Here is a 23,625-nt window from a genome sequence, read left to right as displayed (position 1 = left end):
AACTGCAAAGTCTTAAAAAAAAAAGATTTAAAGAATTGTTTTCTTTTTCCCGGAAAAGACTATGTAAATATAAAACGAACAGAAATTAATTAAAAAAAATTTTTTTCCACAAAATAAGTTTCAAAGAAAAGTAAAGAACCCCATTAAACCAAAAATGAGCAAAAAGAAAATAATCTACCAAGTGTGAAACTACCACACATCACCATCGATGAATAAATGAAACCCAAAACAAACAGAAATTACAAGAAATAACCGAGTCAAACTCAAAACGAGCAGAAATTAACATGAGTAGGGCTCAAAACCCCTGTGCCATCTCAAGGCCAGAACGTAATTTGCGCTTTACTGAAAAAAATACAAATGAATGTGCATTGTCACTTTAATATACATATACCGATATTTAGCAATCAAAATGTTAATATTATTCGATTTATTAAAGTTATAAAAGTAAAAACATTTCAATTTTTTTCAGTAAAGTGCAAATTACGTTCTGGCCTTGGGATGGCATAGGAGTTTTGAGCCCTACTTATGTTAATTTCTGCTCGTTTTGAGTTTGACTCGGTTATTTATTGTAATTTCTGTTCGCTTTGGGTTTCATTTATTTATTGATGCTGATTTGTGATAGTTTCATGCTTGGTTGATTATTTTATTTTTGCTCATTTTTGGTTTAATGGGGTTCTTTACTTTTCTTTGAAAAACTTATTTTGTGGTAAAATTTTTTTTAATTAATAATACATAAATACTGAAAATTGCAACTTAGCAGTCGCGAATGGACATGTTTTCCATTAGGACATGTTCGTTAGATTATTCTTTTCAAAATGGTTATGATCAGGGACCTTATCAGAACCATCAAGTTGAGTCAATATTTCTATAGCCTTACTTTGAACCTTTTCTGCTCTTTCAAGAAGGTGAGACAGGTAGGCCTATATACCACCCCCATTTAAAGGAATGTTTTGTTTCTATTCAGGCGCGTACGCTGGAATTGTTTCGGGGGAGGGGCAAATCCTTCAAATCTCGTATTCTGTGAGAAGTATCAGAAAATTATGGAAAAAATATTGAGGTTTTGGGGGGGGGAGCCCCCCCCTCCTGCGTACGTGCCAGTTTCTGTTACCCTTATTGTTATTGTTCTTTTTAAGGTACGTTTCCTTTGGATACAACGAAAACTCGTCTGCAAATTCAAGGTCAACGATCGGATGCAAGATTTGCTGAGCTTCGCTATAGAGGGATGTTTCATGCCCTTTTTAAGATCTCAGGTGAAGAAGGAATCCGTGCTCTTTATTCTGGGTGAATTACTTTTTATTTTTTATTTAGGTTATTAGCAGGCGCACACCCCCGGGGGGGGGGGGGGAAAAGGGGTTGTACCCCCCACCACAAGAAAAAACTACATCCTGTTTTTAAATCTTATTTAATCTGCTCGGTTTTATCATTTATTCCTTAGTCCCTACTCAAAACTTGCATTCAAAGAGCTAAAATAAACTTAAAATAGTGCCTTAAAATACCTTTTTTCTAAGGAATTTTTAAAGTTTTCCGTTGGTTGGCCCAGGGACCCCCGGTCAGCCCCCCCCCCCCATAATTATTTGTGAGTGCGTCGCTGGTAATGAGTGTACTTTGATATTTTCCCACGAAAATTAATAATGAAAGAAAATGAAGAGAATGGATAAAGTTAAAAAATACGAAAGGAAACATTACAAAACTAAAAAAGAAACATTTAATTGGCAGATAACTGTGCTAAGCCTAAAACGTGAATATAGATCTTTTGTGGGTTAGTTTTTTCCACGTTTGAAATGTGAATCAACCTCGCTCCTGAATAGAATATCTATTCCGGATTTATAACTTATTTAAGGTTAAAACCTCAAACGCGCTTCTTAGGCTGAGAAGGGAAATCATGGGATTAATCAATAGGAATTTCGAATACTAATCTTACACTAAACTTGGACGAAGGAGCTAGAGCTAAGAGTTTGGTTTTCGGAATATACAGGCAACCTCCCCCAGAGCCGCTCAAGGGGGGGGGGACGGGGTTGCCCACTTTGATCAATTTTTTTGGTTTGATTTGGCCTTTTATTTTATTTTTATTTTGGCCTTTGATTTGGCTTATGTTTGGGTTGGGAGGAAAGTACTGCAATTAATTTTGCCCCAGCCACCACCAACCCTATAAATGGCTCTGCCCTCTCCATGCTATCTGAAGAAATATTTTTCTCCAAGTTGAACTTTTAAATGGTTATTGAGACTCAAGTACTGTTGTTTTTGCATAGCTTTACTTACTTTGCTTGAAAACGTTTTTTTGTTAAGCAAACAATATGTTTAATGGTAAACAAACGCTTTTTTGTAAACCTAATGCACATTTTCTAAGGACTTCCAACTGTAAAAGTAGACAAACAGACAACGTTCTCTCTAAGGACTTCCAACTGTAAAAGTAGACAAACAGACAACGTTCTCTCTAAGGACTTCCAACTGTAAAAGTAGACAAACAGACAACGTTCTCTCTAAGGACTTCCAACTGTAAAAGTAGACAAACAGACAACGTTCTCTCTAAGGACTTCCAACTGTAAAAGTAGACAAACAGACAACGTTCTCTGCTGATGTCGGAAAAAAAAACTATTTCGGATGCTGACCAATGGTCTGCGTTGCGCAGGTACCGATCTCCTGATTCAATGCCTTCGGCCGGAAATGCAATGTCTGAAATCTGCTGCTTTTTAGCTGACGATTGTATCTTACAGATTTCTTTACTGTAAGTTAGAGTAAAAAAACAAAACTATGCAAAAAACTATTGGAAAAACTTTTAGTTCAGACCTTAAGCTACAGCAGCAACAATGTGGAGTAATTATGTGTCGTAAGCAGTCCAAAACTTGACACAATGATTTTTTTTATCAATATTTGCAGTAAAATTAAATGTAATGATGATTGTGATGAATAACAAGTACAATAATGATGTATTTTTTCCCATTAAAAAGAAAATGGGAGGAAAAAGGTACAAGTACAGAAGGTTACAAAAAGAACGAAATAACAGAAGAATTAATTTCAAAGTGAAAGGAGCCTTCTCCCCTACCCTTTAAATTCAGGGACATTGACATTGGATTAGAATCAAGTCTCTCCACCCGTGAAACAGAAAAATTGGTATGAATTTTGATGATGATTTTAATAATTACAGGCTCGGTTCAGCCGTTCTACGCCAGTCAACGTACGGAACTATAAAATTTGGGATATATTATTCACTAAAGGATCTCATTTTCCCGGGAGCCGTTGATGAAAATCTGATTGCCAATATCTGTTGTGGAATTTTAGCGGGTAGTGTTTCTAGTGCCATTGCTAATCCGACAGATGTTCTCAAAGTTAGGATGCAAGCCTGTTCCCGTAGTCATAAACACATTAGTCTAATTGAATGCTTTAGCCGGATCTACAGAGAAGAGGGTGTGCGCGGGCTTTGGAAGGTAAGCAGTGTATTAATTTTTAATAGACCCCAGACAGCATAGGTTTTTGCGGGTTTTGTGCGCTTGTTCTTCCATATTCCATACCACGAATAAAGGTATCCTAGTATCACTTCTTCATTTGGCGTTATCTGGGATATTGGATTGGAAATCTGGAAAAGTCAACCAAAGTGCACACCAAAAAGTGGGTGCACACCAAAAGTGGGTGATAGTGGGTGGTTTATACCACCCACTATCAAGGCCTCTTTTGATTGGTAGAGTTTGCAGGGGTGTGGCTTAACTATTCAGAAACACTCTTAACATTTATTTCCACACGATTCTCTCAGGGAGCCAATTAGGGGGGGGGGCAAAACAATTTTTTTTGGTACTTTCATTGGCAGAAAGTACCCCTCTCCTAAATTTTGAAAATATTTCCTAAATTCTGGATTCATTTTTTTTTTGTATTTCCAGGGAGATTCACCTGCTCGTGTATTGAAACAAGACAAGTTATTTTTACTCGCTTACAAACGCACGAGAAGAAGCAGAAGCAAAATAAATAAAAAAAGAAAGTGAAATGCATAAAGACAAAAAAAAAACTTATAAAAAAAAGAATATAGTATACAAAAGTAATCCTAACAAAACTGGTACATAATGCTAAATGGCTAAACTGAAACAAAAGGTTTGAACTCTTCTTTAAAATATCCTACTCTGTTGAATCCACATCGCCTAAAGAGTCTAAAACAAAAGGTTTTGACATCTTCTTTCTGATTTTCTATGTGTGGCGTCTATTCAGGTAATAAATCTATGGCAAACAGTCATTAGAGAGGTTTCTGCTCACGCCTCAAACTGACCATGTGTCATGACTTTGAAAATGTATGTTAAAAATAAAGTGTCCGGAAATGTCTAAAGTCCAACCCCTTTTGCGATTGAATGAATTTTTAATAAGTGAAATAGAGTGGGAAATGTTATATTTCAGGAAAATAACTTATATTTTGTGTTTTTAGAATTTCAATACGCAAATCTGTTCAGGTAATAAATTTATTCTAAGCAGTCATTAAAGAGGTTTCCGCTCATGCTTCGAGTTGACAGTATAACTACATTCAAAATAGTATTCCAAAAAGGAGGTTTCTAAGAATATCTAAAGTCCATCTCCCTTTCGGCATGAAATGAATTTCTGAAATGCGAAGTAAAGCAGAAAAAAGTTTTGTTTCAGGAAAAATAACCAGTATTTTGTTTTAGGAAAATTTGATATTCTTGGATTCCTTAACGTTTGTTTAAAAATTTGTGCACTGACTTTAGAGTCCAAAAATCCACCGGGTATATCCAAAGATTTATAAAAATGCTTTAGCCAAGTCTATAGGGAAGAAGGTGTGCGCGGGGTTTTGCAAGATAAGCAGCGAATTGAATTTATAATACACTGCAGACAATAGGAGTTTTAAATTATACCAAGGACAGTGAAAGTAAAATCTAATTGCTTGAATTGTTAAAGTGAAAACTTACAAAACAGAATATATTTAAAAAAATGAGGATGAGTAAAGAATTCAATTTTTAATTAAAAAGATCTCCTTAGGAAGCTATGCAGTTGTTTGTAGTAGCTGATGCCAAATGAAAAAATAGAAACGTGGATGAAAATTCAGCAAAAAGAAACTAAAACACACGGAACCAAATCAGCTTAACGAGGTGCAGCTTTCCTTTTCCTTTTGTAGTAGCTGATGCAAAAAAAAAAAAAAAAAAAAAAAAAAAAAAAACGCGGAGGAAAATTCAGCAAAAAAAGCACACGGGACCAAAACAGCTTAATAAGGTGCAGCTTTCCTTTTCCTTTCGTAGTAGCTGAGGCGAAAAAAAATAATAGAAGCGTGGATGAAAATTCAGCAAAAAGAAGCTAAAGCACACGGGACCAAAGCAGCTTAATAAGGTGCAGCTTTCCTTTTCCTTTTGTAGTAGCTGATGCTAATTAAAAAAAATAACAGAAACGCGGATGAAAATACAGCAAAAAGAAGCTAAAGCACGCGGGACCAAAGCAGCTTAATAAGGTGCAGCTTTCCTTTTCCTTTTGTAGTAGCTGATGCCAAAAAAAAAAAAAAAAAAAAAAAAAAAAAAAATAGAACGCCGATGAAAATTCAGCAAAAAGAAGCTAAAGCACACGGGACCAAAGCAGCTTAATAAGGTGCAGCTTTCCTTTTCCTTTTGTAGTAGCTGATGCCAAAAAATAAAAAAAAAAAAAAAAAAAAAAAAATAGAAACGCGGATGAAGATTCAGCAAAAAGAAGCTAAAGCACACGGGACCAAAGCAGCTTAATTAGGCGCAGCTTTCCTTTGAAGGCGTAATTGCCTTTGGGAGTCAACCAATTTTTTAATTTTAAATTTCTACAGACGAATAACGTTGTGTTTTTAGTTTTTTAATTTTTTATTCTTACGGGGGTGGGGGTGGGGATGTGAGTGGGTTGTAAGTCTGGGGTGAGGAGTGGTGGGAAGGGGTGGGGGTGGCTTGAGCTGTATTTGGATTGTAGTTGTTGCCCTGGAGGTGTTTGGGAGAAGGTGATTTAAAAAAAATTAATTTATTAGGTTAGGATGTTTTTAGGAATGTTCATGTAGGTAATCGCTAAGCGTTAGCAAAAATTAAATTAATTTCCCTAGCTTAGTGATTTATTTTTTTAATGGTGTATATTTTTGTTTATTATGTTAAATAAAGTCAAAGTTGTCAAATTTAACTTATTAGTTTTGCTTATTTATTTTCACGGTTCAACGTGGCAACATTGACCAAAACTTTAAACTTACTAAAAACTTCGTAATAGTGAAACAACAAAAAGAAAACTATATAAGAAAATTGCATTATTTAGGCATTAATAAACCTAAGATGGGTCCGGGGGGGGGGGGCAAAAAGTGTTTTGTTAGTTTAAGGCACATTATATCCTAGTACGCCTAGCGGGGGGTTTAAGATGGCGACCATCTTCTTTTAGTGCAGGGAAGTTTTTACTCGTTTTAAGTATTTCTTATTTTAAGTTTAAGTTTTGAAACCACCTTAAAAATGGAAAAAATAACTTCAAGTGTTTTTTGTCATCGTTAGGATAGTCCACTAAAATCAATCGTGGTCATTTTATTCCATTTGTCACGATTTTGATGATAAGAAACTGGTCTAGTGCAACGGAATTTCTAAAACTATTTATTGTGAAATTGCGAATTGTGAAATATGATTGACGTAATAACATGTTAAAAGATAGGAAGGGAAATTTATATCAATCTTAGCTGAACACGAATGAAAAACGAAACTCCAAGAAATGAGGATCCTCTTCGCAAGAAAGTAGAAATTCAACTTCAATCCCCCCCCCCCCATGCCCTTCCCCAATGCAAAGATTTGGACATGAGTGTTTTTGACATTAATATCATAAAAAGATTTTAGCATTACTGTTAAAAAAAGACAGACATTAATTCCTGTAATTAATGTGGTTTTGGTGTAGTCGGTATATTTTTTTAGCGTTTTAGACTTGCGAATTAGGGCAAATATTCAGACTGACAAAGTAATATTTTAAAATATTGGAAGTAGAATATAAATATCAAGAAATTTATGTCCCTCTTGGTGTGCACGAGTGAAAAATATAATTAAAACGAAAATATTTTAATACCGGGTAAATTTCTTATTAAGACAGTGGGAAATAAAATTCTGTTTGATTCAAAAATTACAATACAAGTTTGTAATCAAACATTTAAACACAGTTCAGTATGGTAAAGAAACCACCCTGGGTTAACCCAAAAATTATGGATGAAGTGTGAGTTTTTCCTTCCGTTTTCCTTTTTAGTGTATAGCGATTGTTGTGTTTTCCTTTTTTGTATTCTCTTTAAGCTTCTATTTTTTCGCTGATAAAGCCTTTTGGGTCTGAAACCGAAATATTTGGACTTGTAAAATTATTTTTGAATTAAAAAATGTTTTATTTTTCACTGTCTAATTAAGAAATTCTGCCCGTTATTAATACATTTTAGTTTTAATTGTAAATAAAAAGGCAGTGCAGTCTAACGATCAAAAAATGAAATTTCAAGAAATGAGGACCTTCTTCACAAAATAGTGGAAATTCAACTTAATCCCCATACCTTCGCCTAATACCATGATTTTGACGATTTTTCTGAATTGATGTATTTTGGTATAGTTCATCTACTTTGGTGTTTTAGGACTGCATCTGTATTTTAGGACAAACATTACATGTAGGATGGCATTTTAAGACACACACTTGACGCCTTGGCCGGAATTGTCAAACAATTGACTATTAACTTCTATACTCGAATTTTTTTAGTTCGCTGGATACCAGTTTGCCAGTTCTTTTTATATCATAGGTATTTTTTTCTGTATTTGATCGCCTAGAAAAATGTGCCCTTTGCGTAAAACGGTTTCTCAGTAGCTAATTAAATCCAAAAAATGTTTTTTGCTCTCCTGCTGTTGTTTAACATACCCTTTTTTTTATTACTGCGGCTGGTTTTTTTTTACCGTTTTTACCGTTGCATAATTTTATCGTTTTCTTCTTTAAAAAGTCAAGGCAAAACTAAACTTTTCCAGTGGCGTAATTGTAACTTCATCTATCGCAAAGATTTGGCAATTAACTTTTAACATAAATGTTTTTGCAAACAAATGTATTTTTTTTTCTTCAACTCCGCCCCTTTTCAAGCGCATCTTTTTTTTAAAATTTTAGAGAGAAATACCAGTTTGTACATGTCTCTGTCGGAATATATTTTTATGGTTTTGCCTATCGAACTTTAAAACATAAATAAAACATAAATATTGTCCTTCGGGAATTCCGCCCCGTTTTGGTAACGATAATTTCTCAAGTGTTTGATAGTAATTTTTGGCAAAACACAAGCTTTGATCCTGTGTCTGTTGTAATTTTTGGGTAATTACCCTGATTTTGAATAATTTGATAAATATTCATCGTTTTTTTGGCAATCAATCTTCTAAGGCCTTACCTTTTAATGGAAACCAATTTAAAGCACAGGAGAATTAAGCCCTTGGTTCTTAAGGTTTTTTTGGCTATTATCAGATTTATCCTCAGAATTATCAGATTCCTCAAATTCTTAAATATCACAAGCTTGTGATGTTTGGCCTCAAACTTACACCTGGAAATAATCAAACTTATTAGACTTAAGGAATGGAAACTTTGATTACTATATCATTAAAGTCCTCGATAAAGCCTATCCTATTGATGGAAGGAACACAACGAATTCGACAATGGTGCTGCAACAACAAATTAGCGAATTCCATGCATTATCTGAAATATGACAGAACAACCAAGCATCAACACAAAAATACTTTAAACATGTTTTTACATCAGATAGTATGTTATTGTAATTATTGTTATATTATTATCATCTTATTTTTTGTTTTCTTAATTTCTTTTGGATTTCTCAAAATACTTTGGTTCTCCGGTGGACTGCGAATAATCCGAAAATCGGATAATCTACCCGCTGATAGGCGAGAGTTTACTGTAATGTCTGATTTAATTTGTCAATTAAATATTGACGTGAACGTTAATTTTTCGTTGTTTTCTGTGTTCATTGAATATACATAGCGTAATACTTGCAATGCACGTTGCTTAAAGCACTAAGGGCATCAGAATAAAAATATTTTCGGTCCCTTGACTCGTCTTATGTCTTTTCATTACTGACAACCGTGATCTTTTAGATTTTTGGCTCTTATACATAGGACTGTGCTGTCGGAGTTTTAGTAACTATTTGCTGAATAGAGTCATAAGTACAAAATAATGGAAGATCATTTGGAGTCGGAATTATGGAAATGCAGAAAGGCTGTAGTCAAGCCAAATACTCTTAAATACTCCTAAAAAGAGGAAATACTAAACAAAATTGCTATTGTAGGCTAATTATAGACTAATTATAGACTGTAGGCTAATTGTAGGCTAATAATTAGCCTACAGTATTGCTTTTCGGCATTTCTCTCATTAATATTAGTTTCTCTAATTAAGCCCTGCAGTAAATTAGCTGGAATGCGGGAGTCGATGTTCTTACTTTTTTGAAAAAAAATGTTAGCAGTCGGAGCAATTATTTTCCAAGCTTCAGGAGTCAGAGTTGAAGCCGGCGGTAAAGTAGACCTACTCCACAGCTCATTTTACAAAATTACGATGCTTTTACTTCAACTTCAATTTGACAACGCTGTACGTCCGTAAAAATTAAAACATTTACAATCTGTTGATCTGCAAAGATAACTTTGCGGAAAGCCTTTCCTTTGTGGGCTTTCCTTTCATTCAAAGGAAAGGCCACAGCTTCTTATGCTGTTTGATGTCATGTTTTATTAGTTTATTTTATGTTGAGTTCTAGGCCAGGTCTCTTTTTCTTTTTTTTCTTGGCACCCGCTACTACCAAAAATTATATTACTACATATGGAGGTATTTTTCATTAAATATTTCGATTTTTCCTTTTTTTTAAGATATATATGGTTGCATTATTCAAGCAACCAGTTATCTTTTCACCTTAATTTTGAGGGATAACAGACAAATTTTTAGGCTAGATTAAATTCTATCTTCCTCTAGTGGTTGGGTCAATGCTGTAAAAAGCTAAATTATTAACTGAAATTTTAACTTATTACACTTCGTTAAACTTCAAGTTATTACAGAGTCTCATTTGTGTTTTATTGAAAACAAATACTTAAAATTTTAAATACTTAAAATATTCTTAAAATTTTTTCCCATCTAGCTTTGGAAATTCAAAAATTGCTGAGACGTCCAGGAATTAATAGGTTTATATGTTAAATAATCAGACTATTGTCATTAGTTCTTTTCAGCAGTCTTGATTATTGTGGTGATTTTCTTTTTTTTTTCTTTTTGTTAATGATCTAACAAATAAAAATCACCCTGTTGAAAACTTTTTTCAACCGTTGAAAATCAAAACAGTTGATAATCGTTTTCAATAAAATGATAATGATAAATAAGTTGTTGATAAGGTTTGAGAGGAAGCTAGGGAAAGGGAGGGGGGAGTTAGATCCACTTTTATTTATAAACTGACCAGCCTTGAAATATGTTTTCATGTTTTGTTCCAATTGATAAAAAACACTTCTCGAAATACAAATCGTTTTCAGTAAAGCGCAAATCACGCTCTGGCCTTTAGAAGGTTTGATGGTTTGTTTGTCTCTATTGGTTGTAATTTTGACTTGATTGTTCATTTCAAATTCTGCTCTTAGGAGTCATTTACTTGTCTATAGTACTATCTGTTATTTTTATGTAGAATGTTATTATTTATTTTAATTTCTGTTCATTTTGGGTTTCATTCATTCATTGATGATGAATTCTGGTTCGTTTTAAATTTGAATTAATTCGCTTTTCTTTGAAAAACTTCTTATTTGGAAGACGTTTTTAAAACGAAGGGATCAATTAGACTAATAGTAGGGCAAATCATGAGGAAAAATTGAAAACTGAAAAAGGACATAAACAAAAAAAGGAAGGGAATTACCGTAAACAATATACGGAGACTGAATATCATAACGGCAATGTTTTTTTTTCCTTAAATGTAGTGTAAAGGCCAAAGGTTATATTGTGGCAATATCGTGGCAATATTTTATGAAAGTACCGAGGACTTTGCTGTTGTATTTACCCCTGTTTGATATATGTGCGTTTTTTCCAGGGAGTTTGCCCGACCGCCCAGAGGGCAGCAGTTATAACTGGTGTTGAACTTCCTGTATACGATGGTACGAAACGATATCTAATCAATCAGGGTTTGACGGCTGATACCACTACAAACCATTTGATGTAAGTACACCTTCTTTGATTTTTGTTCTTATTTTAGAGGCCTTACCAGGTTACCACTAGGAAATAGCTAATGGGGTTGTTTAACCGGGATTGCTGAACTCGAAGGGCAAAGGGACAGAGGGTAAAGGCTGCTATTATCTGTTACGATATACTATACTTCGAAGTATTTTTTGTTGACTTGTATATCTTGCTTAAGGTAGTTTTTTTTACCACTACTATGTTTTACCTATAAAAAACAAGGTTTTTTTTGAACATTTGCTTCCTGAGGGTTTTCTCATTCCTCCGGTCCAAAATAAAAACAAAGATTGATAGCTCTTCTGAGTTTTTCGTTTTTTTGCGTAGTAATATAGATCCAAATGTTTCTGGTTTTGTTAATTAATTTTGGACTTACCTCTAAAAATTCAATATTACGAAATTAATATTATGATTGGTTTATTGATATTACTAAAATTTTACATTCAGAAAATTGTTAATTGATAACTGAAGCTAATTAATGTTATATATTCGATATCAGCAAAAAAAATATATCTTTCTGCAATAAATAAAATATTAGTGAAACAAGATTTTGATGAAAATTTGTAAATTTAAAGTATGTGGGTAGTAGAGAAACCTCTTTACTAAATCAACAAAAATAAAAGATTCTTTTATTTTTCTATACCAAAAAAGGGAAATAAACTATGGATTGTGTTCTTGCATCCCTGAGAAATGTTCCCTATGTAAATTTCTTTTGACCGATAAGTCGAAATTTAATAAAGCGTTCATATTTTGAATGAGTAACAGAACTGAAATTTGTCTCACCTTTAGAGAACAAAATGTCAAACCCGAAAAATTTTCCTTGTTCGGAAATTTCCATTAAACCCCCAAAGCAGTGGTTTCCGAATCGAGTGCTACCACCCACTGTAGGGCACAAATCATATTCAGCGGTGGGGGGGGGGGGGGTTATGACCAAAAGTGAATGGTAGTGATTGCAGTTAGTCCGTTCGACATCCATTCCGAATAGTGAATCGCGGTGTTAACAACACACTAGATTCACACTGCTTAATAATATGGTTTCGAATTTTAGAGGCTTTTTGCTTATATGCCGGATGAGCAAGGCCGCATTCAAGGGGTATTATGGTCATGGGAGGGAGTTTTGGACCCCCTCCAAAAAAAGACCCTGAACATTAACCACGAAAGAAAGTATCCTAATTACGCCCTTGCTGATGAGTGTGTTTCTGTTTTAACTATTGAGTAACTTTTAGACATAATAAGTTATATACGCACCTATAAATTTATGGGGGGGATGTGACCAATAAAAACAAAATCGGGGAGTGGAGCAATAAAAAAATTCATTTGATAATTTGAATAAGAAGTGCCTAGAAATGTAAGAAAATTAGGATTCTGGAAGGTAGGTTGGCAGCGAGCCCCCCTCCCCTCCCTTCCTCCGGGCCTGTCCCTGTAGCAAGTATTTTATATGTATCCAAATTCCTTTGTTTTTTTATACGTATACTATGCATTTACATTCTTCGTTCCTTTGCTCAATGATTAGATTTTTCTATCAATACAATATCAAGAAGAAAAAAAAGGTTAGACGCATAGGTTACGAAGTTATTTGTTACTACAGGTTGGCAGCAATCCTAATTTAAATCCTCCATTTACGTAGTTGAGTGATTCGCTCTACTCCATGAGCTAACGCCTATTTACTGCCGCTGTCAAGTTTGTCTCGAAGAATCAAACAGCCAGCCTTATCCAGCATCGCCAAGGAAAATAAAGCGAGTTATAAAACCTTAGGCAACAGAGCTGCACTTGGAAGTACAACTTGTCAGGACTACCTTGAGCAGGGTACTCCCCGCCAAGAATATCTGAAAACGAGTTTCGCGCGGCGATCTTTTGCAACATGAAATAGATTGCCGGCAGAGGTAATCCCGAAAAATCCTTCCCTTGACGCGTTCAAGGAATGGTGTAACAAGTACCTCAGTGTTAGAAAATGAGGTAACTACCAGGACTAGCGGCAAATCATCATTTGTGATGGAGCCGTGAAGCCTGTAATAAAAAAAGGCAACAGAAATTCAGTCTTGTTTGTTTTATTTTACCACTCAGGATTTTCGTCTTCGAAACTGACTTCACTTTTCAGCCATCTTCATTTTTCATTGGATATTTGCAACTGGGACCTTTTTTGGCGTACACCGCTTGTCCCGAATAGCCCCCTAAATAATAACATTTTTTGAACAATGATAACGGTGATAAAAGTGGGGGAAGGTACTTTTCATGTTCGAACGTACCAAGGACAACAAAAATGAAATCTGATTATTTAAATTGGTTAAGGACAACTTACCTAGGACAACAAAAATGAAATTTGATTACTTAATTTGGTTAAGGACAACAAAAAACTTACCAATGACAAAAAAAATGAAATCTGATTGCATAAATTGGTTAAGTGGAAACTTACACAACCATAACTGGAAGTAAGGGCAACATTAAAACTTAAAAACAAACAGAAATTATAACGTATATGAGGGGGGTCGCAACCTCCTCAATACATCGTTCTTTACTCCAAAGTTTGACTTTTTGTTCCAATCAATTAAGAATGACTTCTGACACACAAGGGCCGTTTAATTAGAATAATAAGCTGTTTTAAAAGTTCTCAAAAATTTTAGCGTAAAGAGCGAGGTGTTGAAGAGGGGGCAACCCCCCTCATATACATAATAATTTCTGTTCGTTTTAAGTTCCAATGTTGCTCCTTACTTTCAGTTGATAAAACTATTTTTTTTAATTTAATTTATGATGTTTTTTTTCTGGCAAAAAATACAAAATTCCACATTTTTAGATATAGGATCTTGAAACCTCTACAGTAGGGTTCTCTGATATACCAAATCTGATGATGTGGTTTCCATTACGATCGCTAAATGTTTTGGGGGTGTTTCCCCACTTTCTAGAAAATTGAGGAAATATTTTCAGGCTCTTAACTTTTGATCGGTAACTTCAAACTTGTTGAATTTTATGTATTTTGAATAAGCATCAAAAATTGATTCTTTTGATGTATGTATTGTCATCAAGACTATATTTATTAGAGTTTTGGTTACTAATGAGCCGGCCGCTCCTTATTTACAGTACGTTACCGTGAACTGTTTGAAACACCTTATGCAATTCTTCAGTTTTGGTTGTAGCAGTCGGCAAATTAGAAAATAAAGAAGGAATAATTAGGAAAAAAGCAACAAATAGAAAAATCTCAAAAAAAAAACGAGACTGTGGCCCGGGAAGATAAAATAAAACAACAAATGCAAAAACACGCGGATATTTTGCATGTATCAAAACAAGGCGACTTCGGCATGGAATAAACACAAGAAGAACAGTATAAAAAAAAAAACAAGATAAAACTAAAAAGCAAAAAAACAACAACAAAAAAAAAAACAAAAGTGTACAATTGGTGCAAACTGATCCACGTAGGGAAAAGATGCTATTATAGAGTTACTTCAGTGAGGACACCAGAGTAACTGAGGAAAAAAAAAAAAACCCCAAAAAAAACTGTAAATTACTTGAATTATTCTGTTGCGAAATAATCCTTTTGTTAGCTATTACTGAAGCAAATCGTTTTGGTCTAGCAGGTAAAATAGTCCCGTGGTGATTATTTAAAATCTTAACTCCCTTATTGACTGTTGATTCACTCTTTAGAAGGTTATCATAAATTGGGTCAATATTTAAATTACCTGTGTCCCTATTTATTGAAAGGTTAGCAAACATATGTTTTTTAATTTCTATGGCTTCCCTCGCCCATTGAGTGTAACTCTTATCATTTGAAATAGCTAAGGCTTCATCAAATTTTACAAAATGATCTGGTTGAAACCAAATATGCTCTTCTAAAGCTGAAACGAAAGTTTCTGAAGGCTTGCTTAATTGTAGGGTTTTTTCTATTGAGTTTCGGTGTTCAATAAACCTTTCAACAAATTGTTGGTGAGTCCTACCAATATAGAACTTCCCACAAGAACACGGAATTTTATACACCCCACTTACTAAATTTCCCCGAGTTAAATCCTTACCAGAACTAAAAAAAACTACCCATTGGCCTCAACGATTGGAAATATGTATCAATACCAAATTTACGTAGAACCCGTGAATGTTTCTCACCCAAACCAGGTACATATGGTAATGAAATGAAACTTTTTGATACAACTAAATCTAAAGACTGAGAAACCCCAATAACCCTACTATCATGTTTAACCCGTCTATTTTCAATTATTTTGTCAATGAACTTAATTGGATAATTAACAAAAGAGAGAAGGAAGAATTAGCAAAAAAGAGAAGGAATAATTAGCAAAAAAGGGAAGGAATAGTTAGCAAAAATAGGCGAATACAAGTGGCACCAAACAGCTACAGAAGACGTAGCTTTCCTTTGCAAGTGTCTCTCAGAATCAACTGATTCTTAACGTTAAAACCTTAACGAATGAAAGGCGTTGGTAGATTTGACTTGTTGGTTTTGCTGATTTGTTTTCACAGCTTATCCTGGCAACACTGACTAAAATGCAAGACTGCCCTAAAACTTTATATTACATGAAGCGTTTAACAACCCGTATTATCGTGGTAAAAACGGGTTAGCGTGCCATTTTTACAAATAAAACCGAACAGGGCATTAGAGTTCGTTTTTATATGATAAATACGTCTTAATACATACGCTTAATACGATAACGAAGAGAAGTTGCTAAAAATAGGGGTGCCGTTGCCACTAATACTGCCGAACAACGTATTAGACTTCTGATGAAGGTTTCCCAGGCTTAGTACGATAACGAAGAGAAGTTGCCTAAAATATGTTTTTAAAGGCTAACGCCTGAGTAAAGGGAAAATACGCTCGTAGTACATAAGAAAACTCACATTTAATTTTCAAGCCACGCCAGGTAACAAGCTGATTATAAACGCGAAAAAAACCAAACTAAAAAATCCTGCACTGCTTTGCGACCAAGCGTAAAATCCGACGAATAAAAATCAGTTTAATTTAAATACATCATAACTATATTCTACAAGATGCTGACTGCGCATGCGAATCAAAAATATGTCATAAAGACAGACATAAACATCAACTAACGATCCAATTAACAATTACGAAGTATGAGGCGAAGAAACAAAGGATTCTTCATTAAAATCAAGACACTTTAAAGAACAACGAGAAGTAAATTTGTATAAAAAGGGGAAAGGATTTTTGTGTGATACTTAAAGGGATATCAGAAAGCCAAAGAAAGTTACCATTTTCGATATGAATTGTTCTAAAGTAAGTCCAGGGGGCTAAAGAGGCTTTTATTTTGATGTTGCTAGTATTTTGAGAGATTCCATAATTTTTGGACTGAATTAAGTAAATAGTAATTTTCAACAAAGGGTAATTAAGTAAATGGTAATTTTCAGTTAATTGTAATTAAGTAAATGGTAATTTTCATGCTTAGGCAGCGCTGTTGCGCTGCCTATGATTCCAACATTTTTGGACTGAATTAAGTAAACAGTAATTTTCAGTAAAGGGTAGTTAAGTAAATGGTAGTTTTCAGTAAATAGTAATTAAGTAAATGGTAATTTTCATACTTAGGCAGCGCAATAGCGCTGCCTATGATTCCATAATTCTTGGACTGAAATAAGTAAATGGTAATTTTCAGCTCTGGTGCAATCTCGAGTCTTGCTGGTGCAGTAGCTTCAACTCCAATAGATGTGATTCGAGTTCGGTTGATGAACCAGAAATTGAAACTTAATGCCACCACCAGAATTGTACTCTATAAAGGAAGCATTGACTGTTTGTTAAGAGTGAGTTTTGCCTTTTTCTTATTCTCTTTTCTCTATTTTACTTTTTTTCATGCTCACATATCCGTATTGTCCATTGGTTATCAAGAAGTCACTTTTCTTCTCTTCTTCATCTTTCCTTCTTGTCATTTTCTATATTTATTTATTTTTGGTGCTCACCTGTCATTATTATCAGTCAGTTATTATGGAGTCGTTTTTCTTCTTCTCTTTTCTCTTCTTCTTTTTCTGCATTATACTTTTTCATTCTCATCTATCCGTATTATCAATTGGTTATCAAGAAGTCACCTTTGTTCTCTTTTTCATCTTTCCTTCTTATCGTTTTCTATATTTTATTTTTTGTGCTCACCTGTGCTCTGTCTTGAGATCCTGATGACCTTCAAGTTAGCGAATCCCTCCACCCAAATAGAAGCTCGTTCTCTAAGATGGTATGGCTACTTACTCCGCCTCCTGCCAACTACCCCTGCAAGGATCGTATCGGACTTCAATCCCTCGACTGTCTGGAAACATCCTCGGGGGAGGCCGCGCACCAGATGGGCTGATGTTATAAATCAACGCCTCTTCAACCGCAACATCGACCCAAATGAGGCCCGATCCTTAGCCCAGGACAGGGCTTCTTAGAGAAGACTAACAACGTTGTCAACCAGCTCCCTCTACGGTGGCGATCCTGCTGAGCAAGAGCGTTAATTAATTAATGAATGCTCACCTGTCCTTATTCTCAGTCAGTTATCAAGAAGTCATTTTTCTTCTTCTCTTTTCTTTTCTTCTTTTTCTGCAATATATTTTTTCATTCTCGCCTATCCATATTGTCAATTGGTTATCAAGAAATCGCTTTCTTCTCTTCTTTGTCTGTCCTTCTTATCGTTTTGTATATTGTATTTTTCGTCATCACCTTCCCTATTCTCAGTCGGTTATCAAGAAACTGTTTTTTTTAGCTTTTACTGTTGTGTTTTAGGACACTAATCGCCTCTGTGTTGATATTATTTTACTTGATTATGCTGTCAAATCTAGACCATCATAGGGAGCTCCATTCCTATATTGTATCTTTGCGCAGACAATTTAATGACCTCTACAATGTAACCTCTGTATGAGGTTACATACAGTTACAACTACTGTATGTAACCTCTAGAATGAGGGATGTTCGTGTTTGCTTTTGGGCTTTGTATAATATAAATGTATATCACATATACATTAAAAGGTGAAGATGAAAAGGTGACGTTGGCTACCTTGTGTATGGTAAACCCCGTGAGGAATATTTGAAAACGAGTTTCGCCCGATGATCTGTCCCCACATGGAATTGCCTCCCAGTAGAGGTAATATCGAAAAATCCTTACCTTGAGGCGTTCAAGAATAAAAATGTCAAAAGATGTCAAGAATAAAAGTGTTAAAAATAAAAAGTGACGTATTAACCAGGACTGGCGGCATATCACTTGTGGTGGAGCCTTGGAGCCTGTATAAGAAAAAAATTAAAATAAAATAACGATAAACATGTCCAGATGTATCCTTTTAAGTCTTTCTACGTCAAGGTTGTTTTATTCATTTTAACATTCCGTGTAGAGAGGTCGTAAAGAAAAAGAAAATTTCCTAGACCCACCTAAGCAAAAACTGTATTTAGGGCTTATTTTCAAATCAAAAATTTTAGCTTGAAAACACAGATATCGTCGCTGTTACGGCTAAAGGTAATACCTGAAATTTTCAAACTTCTGAAACATTTGCCAAAAATCATTTTCCGAGTCTTAAAATCGGTATCGGAATCTTAGTTCGAATTTTAACTTCTTATTCTTTAACGTAAAGAGCGAAGGTTGATGACGTGGCAGCTCCCCGAATATACATGATAATATCTGTTTGTTTTAGTTTTTAATACTACTCCTTTCTTTTAGTTGAAAAAAATTGTTTTTTTTTTAAATTTAATTTCTTACTGTTTTTCAAGTCTCACCAGGAAACTCCCGCCCCTCCCCCGTGTGATATTTCTTTTGGTAAATCCACCTGGAAACTTTCCTCCCCTTGTAAAATTCTCCCGTGGAAAATACCCTCCTCCCCGCAGAAAATTACCCTGAAAATTTCTGTACATCTTCAGTTAGCAAATGGTACATGTGAACAATATGGGCAAATTGCGTAATTTGCGGCTCTTTCTCCAGGGACTATAGAGGATCATATCATCACAAAAAGCATAGTTATTGGAACCTTCGACTATGCTGGAATTAAATAGATATCTTAAAATTTTGATCGGATGTCTTTGAGGGGGGGGGGGAATTGGTATAGAAGGGGGGCTAGGTTTCCTTCAATCTTTTTGGTCACTTAAAAAAACTCTAGAATTTTGATTTTCCTTAAAATGAGCTATCTCCCAATCTTCTAGGACCTTTGGTTTGACACGATCCCTCCTGGAAAGGACAAAAAAAAAAAAAACAAAAAAAAAAAAAAAAAAAAAAAAAACGCATCCGTGATAAGCCTTCTGCCAAGAAACATAGGATTCCACATTTTGAAAATAGGAGCTTGAAACGTTTACGGTATGGCTCTCTGTATGTTGAGCCTGGTTGTATGATTTTCGTTAATATCGATTGACTTTTCAGGGACATTTCCCCCGGTTTTCAAAAATCACGGCAAATTTTGTCAGGCTGCTAGCTTTTGATTGGTAATATTAAACTTAATGAACTTTATATATTTGGAATCAGCATAAAAACCAAATTCTTTTGGTGTATCTCTTGTCATAAAAATTCCTTTTTTTAGAGTTCGGTTACTATTGCTCCAAGTCGCTTACAGTTTGACTTTCTCACAACTCTTATTTTTGTAAAACAATAAAAAACTTTGGCGTAAAGAGCGAGGCGTTGAGGAGGGGACAGCCCCTTTCATATACGGAATAATTTCTGTTCGTTTTAAGTTTTAACGTCGTTCCTTACTTTCAGTTAAAAAAACTTGTTTTTTTTTTTTATTTTATCGAATAAGGACTAGGAGGGCTACAAGGAATGACTAAAACTAGAAGGGTTGAATGGAAGGAACTTCTTTTTTATTCTCTTCTCGTTTTTTCTTTTTTATTTAAATATTAAATTGTGTAAAATCTATTAACCCAATTTTGATGCTACTTTATCTGTTTGTTTTTTTTTCTTTTTTCATGTTTATTTTTTTTTCTAATCCCTCCTTCTTTCTTAATAAACAAATGCTTTCAGGTGAAAGGCATCACAATAGCCTTTAAAATTCATTATTACTTATGATTTCCCTAACTAGAAAAAAAGATGTAAAGTCTTATATATTATTTTTGGAATGATTACTCTATTTCTTCATTGTATTCTTAGATGATGAAAACTAAAAGAATCCGAAAAGAACTTTTGTCAATGCCTCTTTTTTCGCCTTTTTAATTGCAGTCGTGCATAACATATCAATTAATTTTGAAAGTTGTTTGATATTCTCTTGCTCTAGAAGCCTTTAGTCCCCCTCTCCCCTCTAATGCTCCCTTCTGTCTTAATTACCAAATCTTCTGAGACAAAAGGATTTTTAGTAATTCATAGATTCCCTTGTTTCTTAATTTCAGTAATTGAAGAGGAGAAATTGTTTTTCGTTTTGTTTGGAAAGACTACGAATTTTCTTGTATTTCCTTCTTGATTTCTTCTAGATAAACAATTTTCTTTTGATTTTGATTTTTTTTTTATCAGATTGTAAATTTTCGATTTTTTAATTTGTTCGATTTGCTGTTTAAAAAAAAAAGATTCAGAAGGGCTACTAATTTCTTTTTTTTTCTTCCTTGTTCTCCTTCCTGATTTCCTTTAAAAAATTATTTTTCTTTGAATGTTTTAATTTCTTGAATTATTTTTGTTTTTTTATCTCTCTAGTGTTTTAACTTCATTTGCCTTTTTGCTTCAATGAATAATATTATTTTGACAAATTTCTTAAATTGTAGTTTTATTTTGCTTAAAAGGGTTCTTAAATTAGTTTATATCCTTTTTTATTCTTTACACCCTTCTTGATCTTTTTTAAGTAAATAATCTTCGTATTTTCTAACCTTTTCAATGTTTGAACTATATTTATTTCTCTCTTTACTTTTAAACAAACTTTAATCTTCAATCTTTAATTGCGTTTTTATTATGTTTAGAATAGCTACTAAATTTATTTTATTATGTTTCAGACTGTGAAAACTGAAGGATGTCGAGCTTTATACAAAGGTTTTGTTCCTACTTTTTTGAGGATGGGACCCTGGAATTTAATTTTTTTCGTAACCTACGAACACCTGAAGAAGAGTAGCTAACTCTTCGTTATCTCTCGTGCTGTAGTGAAATTAGTTGCTATTTATATTCTTGTTCAGATGATTGTTGCCAGATTAGGCTAGTTTCTGCCAATTCATCTGATAAAATTTCAATTTATATTTATGTATATTTATAATATACCAAATTTGTCAAAAATCTGCTTAGTTGAAAAAAATTGTATCCTGTTTAAAAATTGTGCCCAGCTTCCCCGACCCCCCCCCCCCCCCACCCAAAAAAATGGAACCAAACTAGGATTAGACTAGACAAGTGGCTTGAAATTAGCCAATCTGGCAGCAATGCTTGAGATAATTCGTTGAGCACTTGAAACTTTTCTTTCCCGGTACCTCCCTGCTTTCCCGGTACCTCCCATCTACAATGATATTCGTTAATTCAAATTGGAAGTAGTTTAGTTGAAAGTGTCTCCCTCACACTACCTTTGACGTAAGAAAGATAGGTTTTGAGATTATTGCTACAAAATATCAAGGTCCATTCCCACGCCCTCTTAAATCTCATGACACGATTTTGCACTCCTTTGCACCCCCTTCAAGCTGAACAAAAGTTAAAATATGTTTTCTTCTTCTTAAGAGTCCACTGAAACCCAGCGTCTACAGAGTGGAGTTCAGCGGAATTCTTACGTTCAGCTGGTTAGACTGTTCGAATAGCATGAATAAAATAAAACTTTATATTCAATGGAAATATTGACGGAAACATCAACGGAAAGATTGAAACGATTTTGCACTTCTTTGCACCCCCGTCAAGCTGAACAAAAGATTTAAAATAATGTCAGGTCTTACGTCGATAATAGGACAGATTAACCGGATAACACCCTTATTAACTCAAATCCTTTGATACTGCTAGTAGGATGTTTTTACTTTACTCTTTCCAATTTCTGCTATTATGTTTTCCCCTTGCTGCTTCCTGACGAATTAGAGGTTCTGAGGTTCTGAGGTTCTGAAAAGTTGTCAATGCTCATGTTTGTTTTATATATGCTAATTGAGTGAATTAAGTTAGTTGAGCCAGTTGTTAATCAAGCAAATTGGCCAATGGTTAATTCAGCCAATTGCTGAATTAACCTAGATTGAGCCAATTTCTATTCAATGCTCTAGTAGACTTACTATCTTCAAAGTCTGTCTAGCAGTCACTTTAAAGGTATGAAGCAAAATTTTGGCAAAATATATATTCGGCAAATCCTTGTTTTTCTCATTTCTCATATCGGCTTGTCTTTTCGATTTATTTACTGACGGAAAATTACTTTTTTTTTTTTTTTTTTTTTTTTTTTTTTTTAAGCCCCACTGCGTTTGGAGATACCATTATGTATAACCAGATGTAGATATGTCAGTATAATTAATTTGTTGATGGTTCGTTTTTTGTTATATAAAATTTATATCACGTGACATAACGTTTGAATTTCTGCAATTGATCTTTTCTTGCCGTATTAACGTACGCATATACTATGTATCTCAGAGTTTCATTGTTACTAACTTGGTAAAGAAACGAAACGTGGCGTCTGTGTATTCCAGTATCTGACATTTTCTAGGAAGTATTTACATAGTGAACCCTGTTGCTGTATGAATGCTTCTTTATCCTAGATATTTCTTAGGGTTGACACCTTTTTTATTGGGGGAGGGGGGAATTTAGGTTGCTCCTAAGTTCTGAAATGCAGTTACACAAAAGTAATGAAAAAGGTATATTCTTAATTTGTTTCAAGATAAATTGCAGCATTGAAAAATGAATTTTTTTAATGATAAATTCGTTTATCGTTCTTAATTTTTCTTTTATTCTTAATTTGTCATATTTTTTCTGTCCGTTTTATCCCTAATTTCTTACTAATTTCTTCTTCGATCAATTTATTTTGTTACAATTTCTAGCTAGAAAATATCTAAATTAATTATAGTTTTCGAATATTTAAAGATTAACTTTTTCTTTTTGAGTGCTAAATTAGAAAAAAAAGTTTTGTTTTCCGTACTGATTGAGGTATTTCCGTGCCTCATTTGAATTGGTATGTCATTATTTAAGAAACAGACATAGAGATGTAAAGTTAGCTTATGTTAACGTTAGTCAATTGACGTATCCTTAAACCCTCCTTAAATCTAAGTTTAGTATGCCTAATTTCAGGAACGATGTTCCATAGGCTCTATATATCACCTGAAGCAATTTTATTTACCTACATCCAAATTTTATTTTATTTGATTGAGAAGCCTCATTGGAATTGATACACCATTGTCTAATAACCAGACATAAAGATGTCAACACAACTGTTGAATTTGTAGTAAAAATTACATAACATAAATTGTCCCGGTTAGAAAACAACTCTATTTCAAGTACCTTAATATATATATATATATATATATATATATATATATATATATATATATATATATATATATATATATATATATATATATATAAATAAATAAAAAAATTTTTTTCTATTATTATTTAAAGCTATTGTTTTAGAAATTCAAATATTCTCGCCTAATAAGAAGCGTGTTTCATATTG

General features: G+C 33.9%; 1 protein-coding gene across 1 annotated transcript in view; it reads left to right on the top strand.

The window, feature by feature from the left end:
- Positions 1 to 23,414, top strand: part of Bmcp (uncoupling protein Bmcp mitochondrial) — a 50,320-nt gene extending 26,906 nt beyond the window's left edge. The window contains exons 3-7 of the mRNA XM_089104682.1: positions 1,134 to 1,281; positions 3,146 to 3,425; positions 11,015 to 11,139; positions 16,752 to 16,896; positions 21,008 to 23,414. Coding sequence (XP_088960808.1) covers positions 1,134 to 1,281; positions 3,146 to 3,425; positions 11,015 to 11,139; positions 16,752 to 16,896; positions 21,008 to 21,127 — 818 coding nt within the window. The 3' untranslated portion in view covers positions 21,128 to 23,414. The remainder of the gene's footprint in view (positions 1 to 1,133; positions 1,282 to 3,145; positions 3,426 to 11,014; positions 11,140 to 16,751; positions 16,897 to 21,007) is intronic.
- Positions 23,415 to 23,625: the final 211 nt, after the last annotated feature.

The sequence above is a fragment of the Artemia sp. Qi Xiang Cuo genome, chromosome 18 (genome assembly GCF_049724085.1).
Source record: "Artemia sp. Qi Xiang Cuo chromosome 18, ASM4972408v1, whole genome shotgun sequence".
Classification (NCBI taxonomy): domain Eukaryota; kingdom Metazoa; phylum Arthropoda; class Branchiopoda; order Anostraca; family Artemiidae; genus Artemia; species Artemia sp. Qi Xiang Cuo.
Note: the sequence above shows the minus strand (reverse complement) of the source record. Positions and strands in the feature narration are given on the sequence as shown.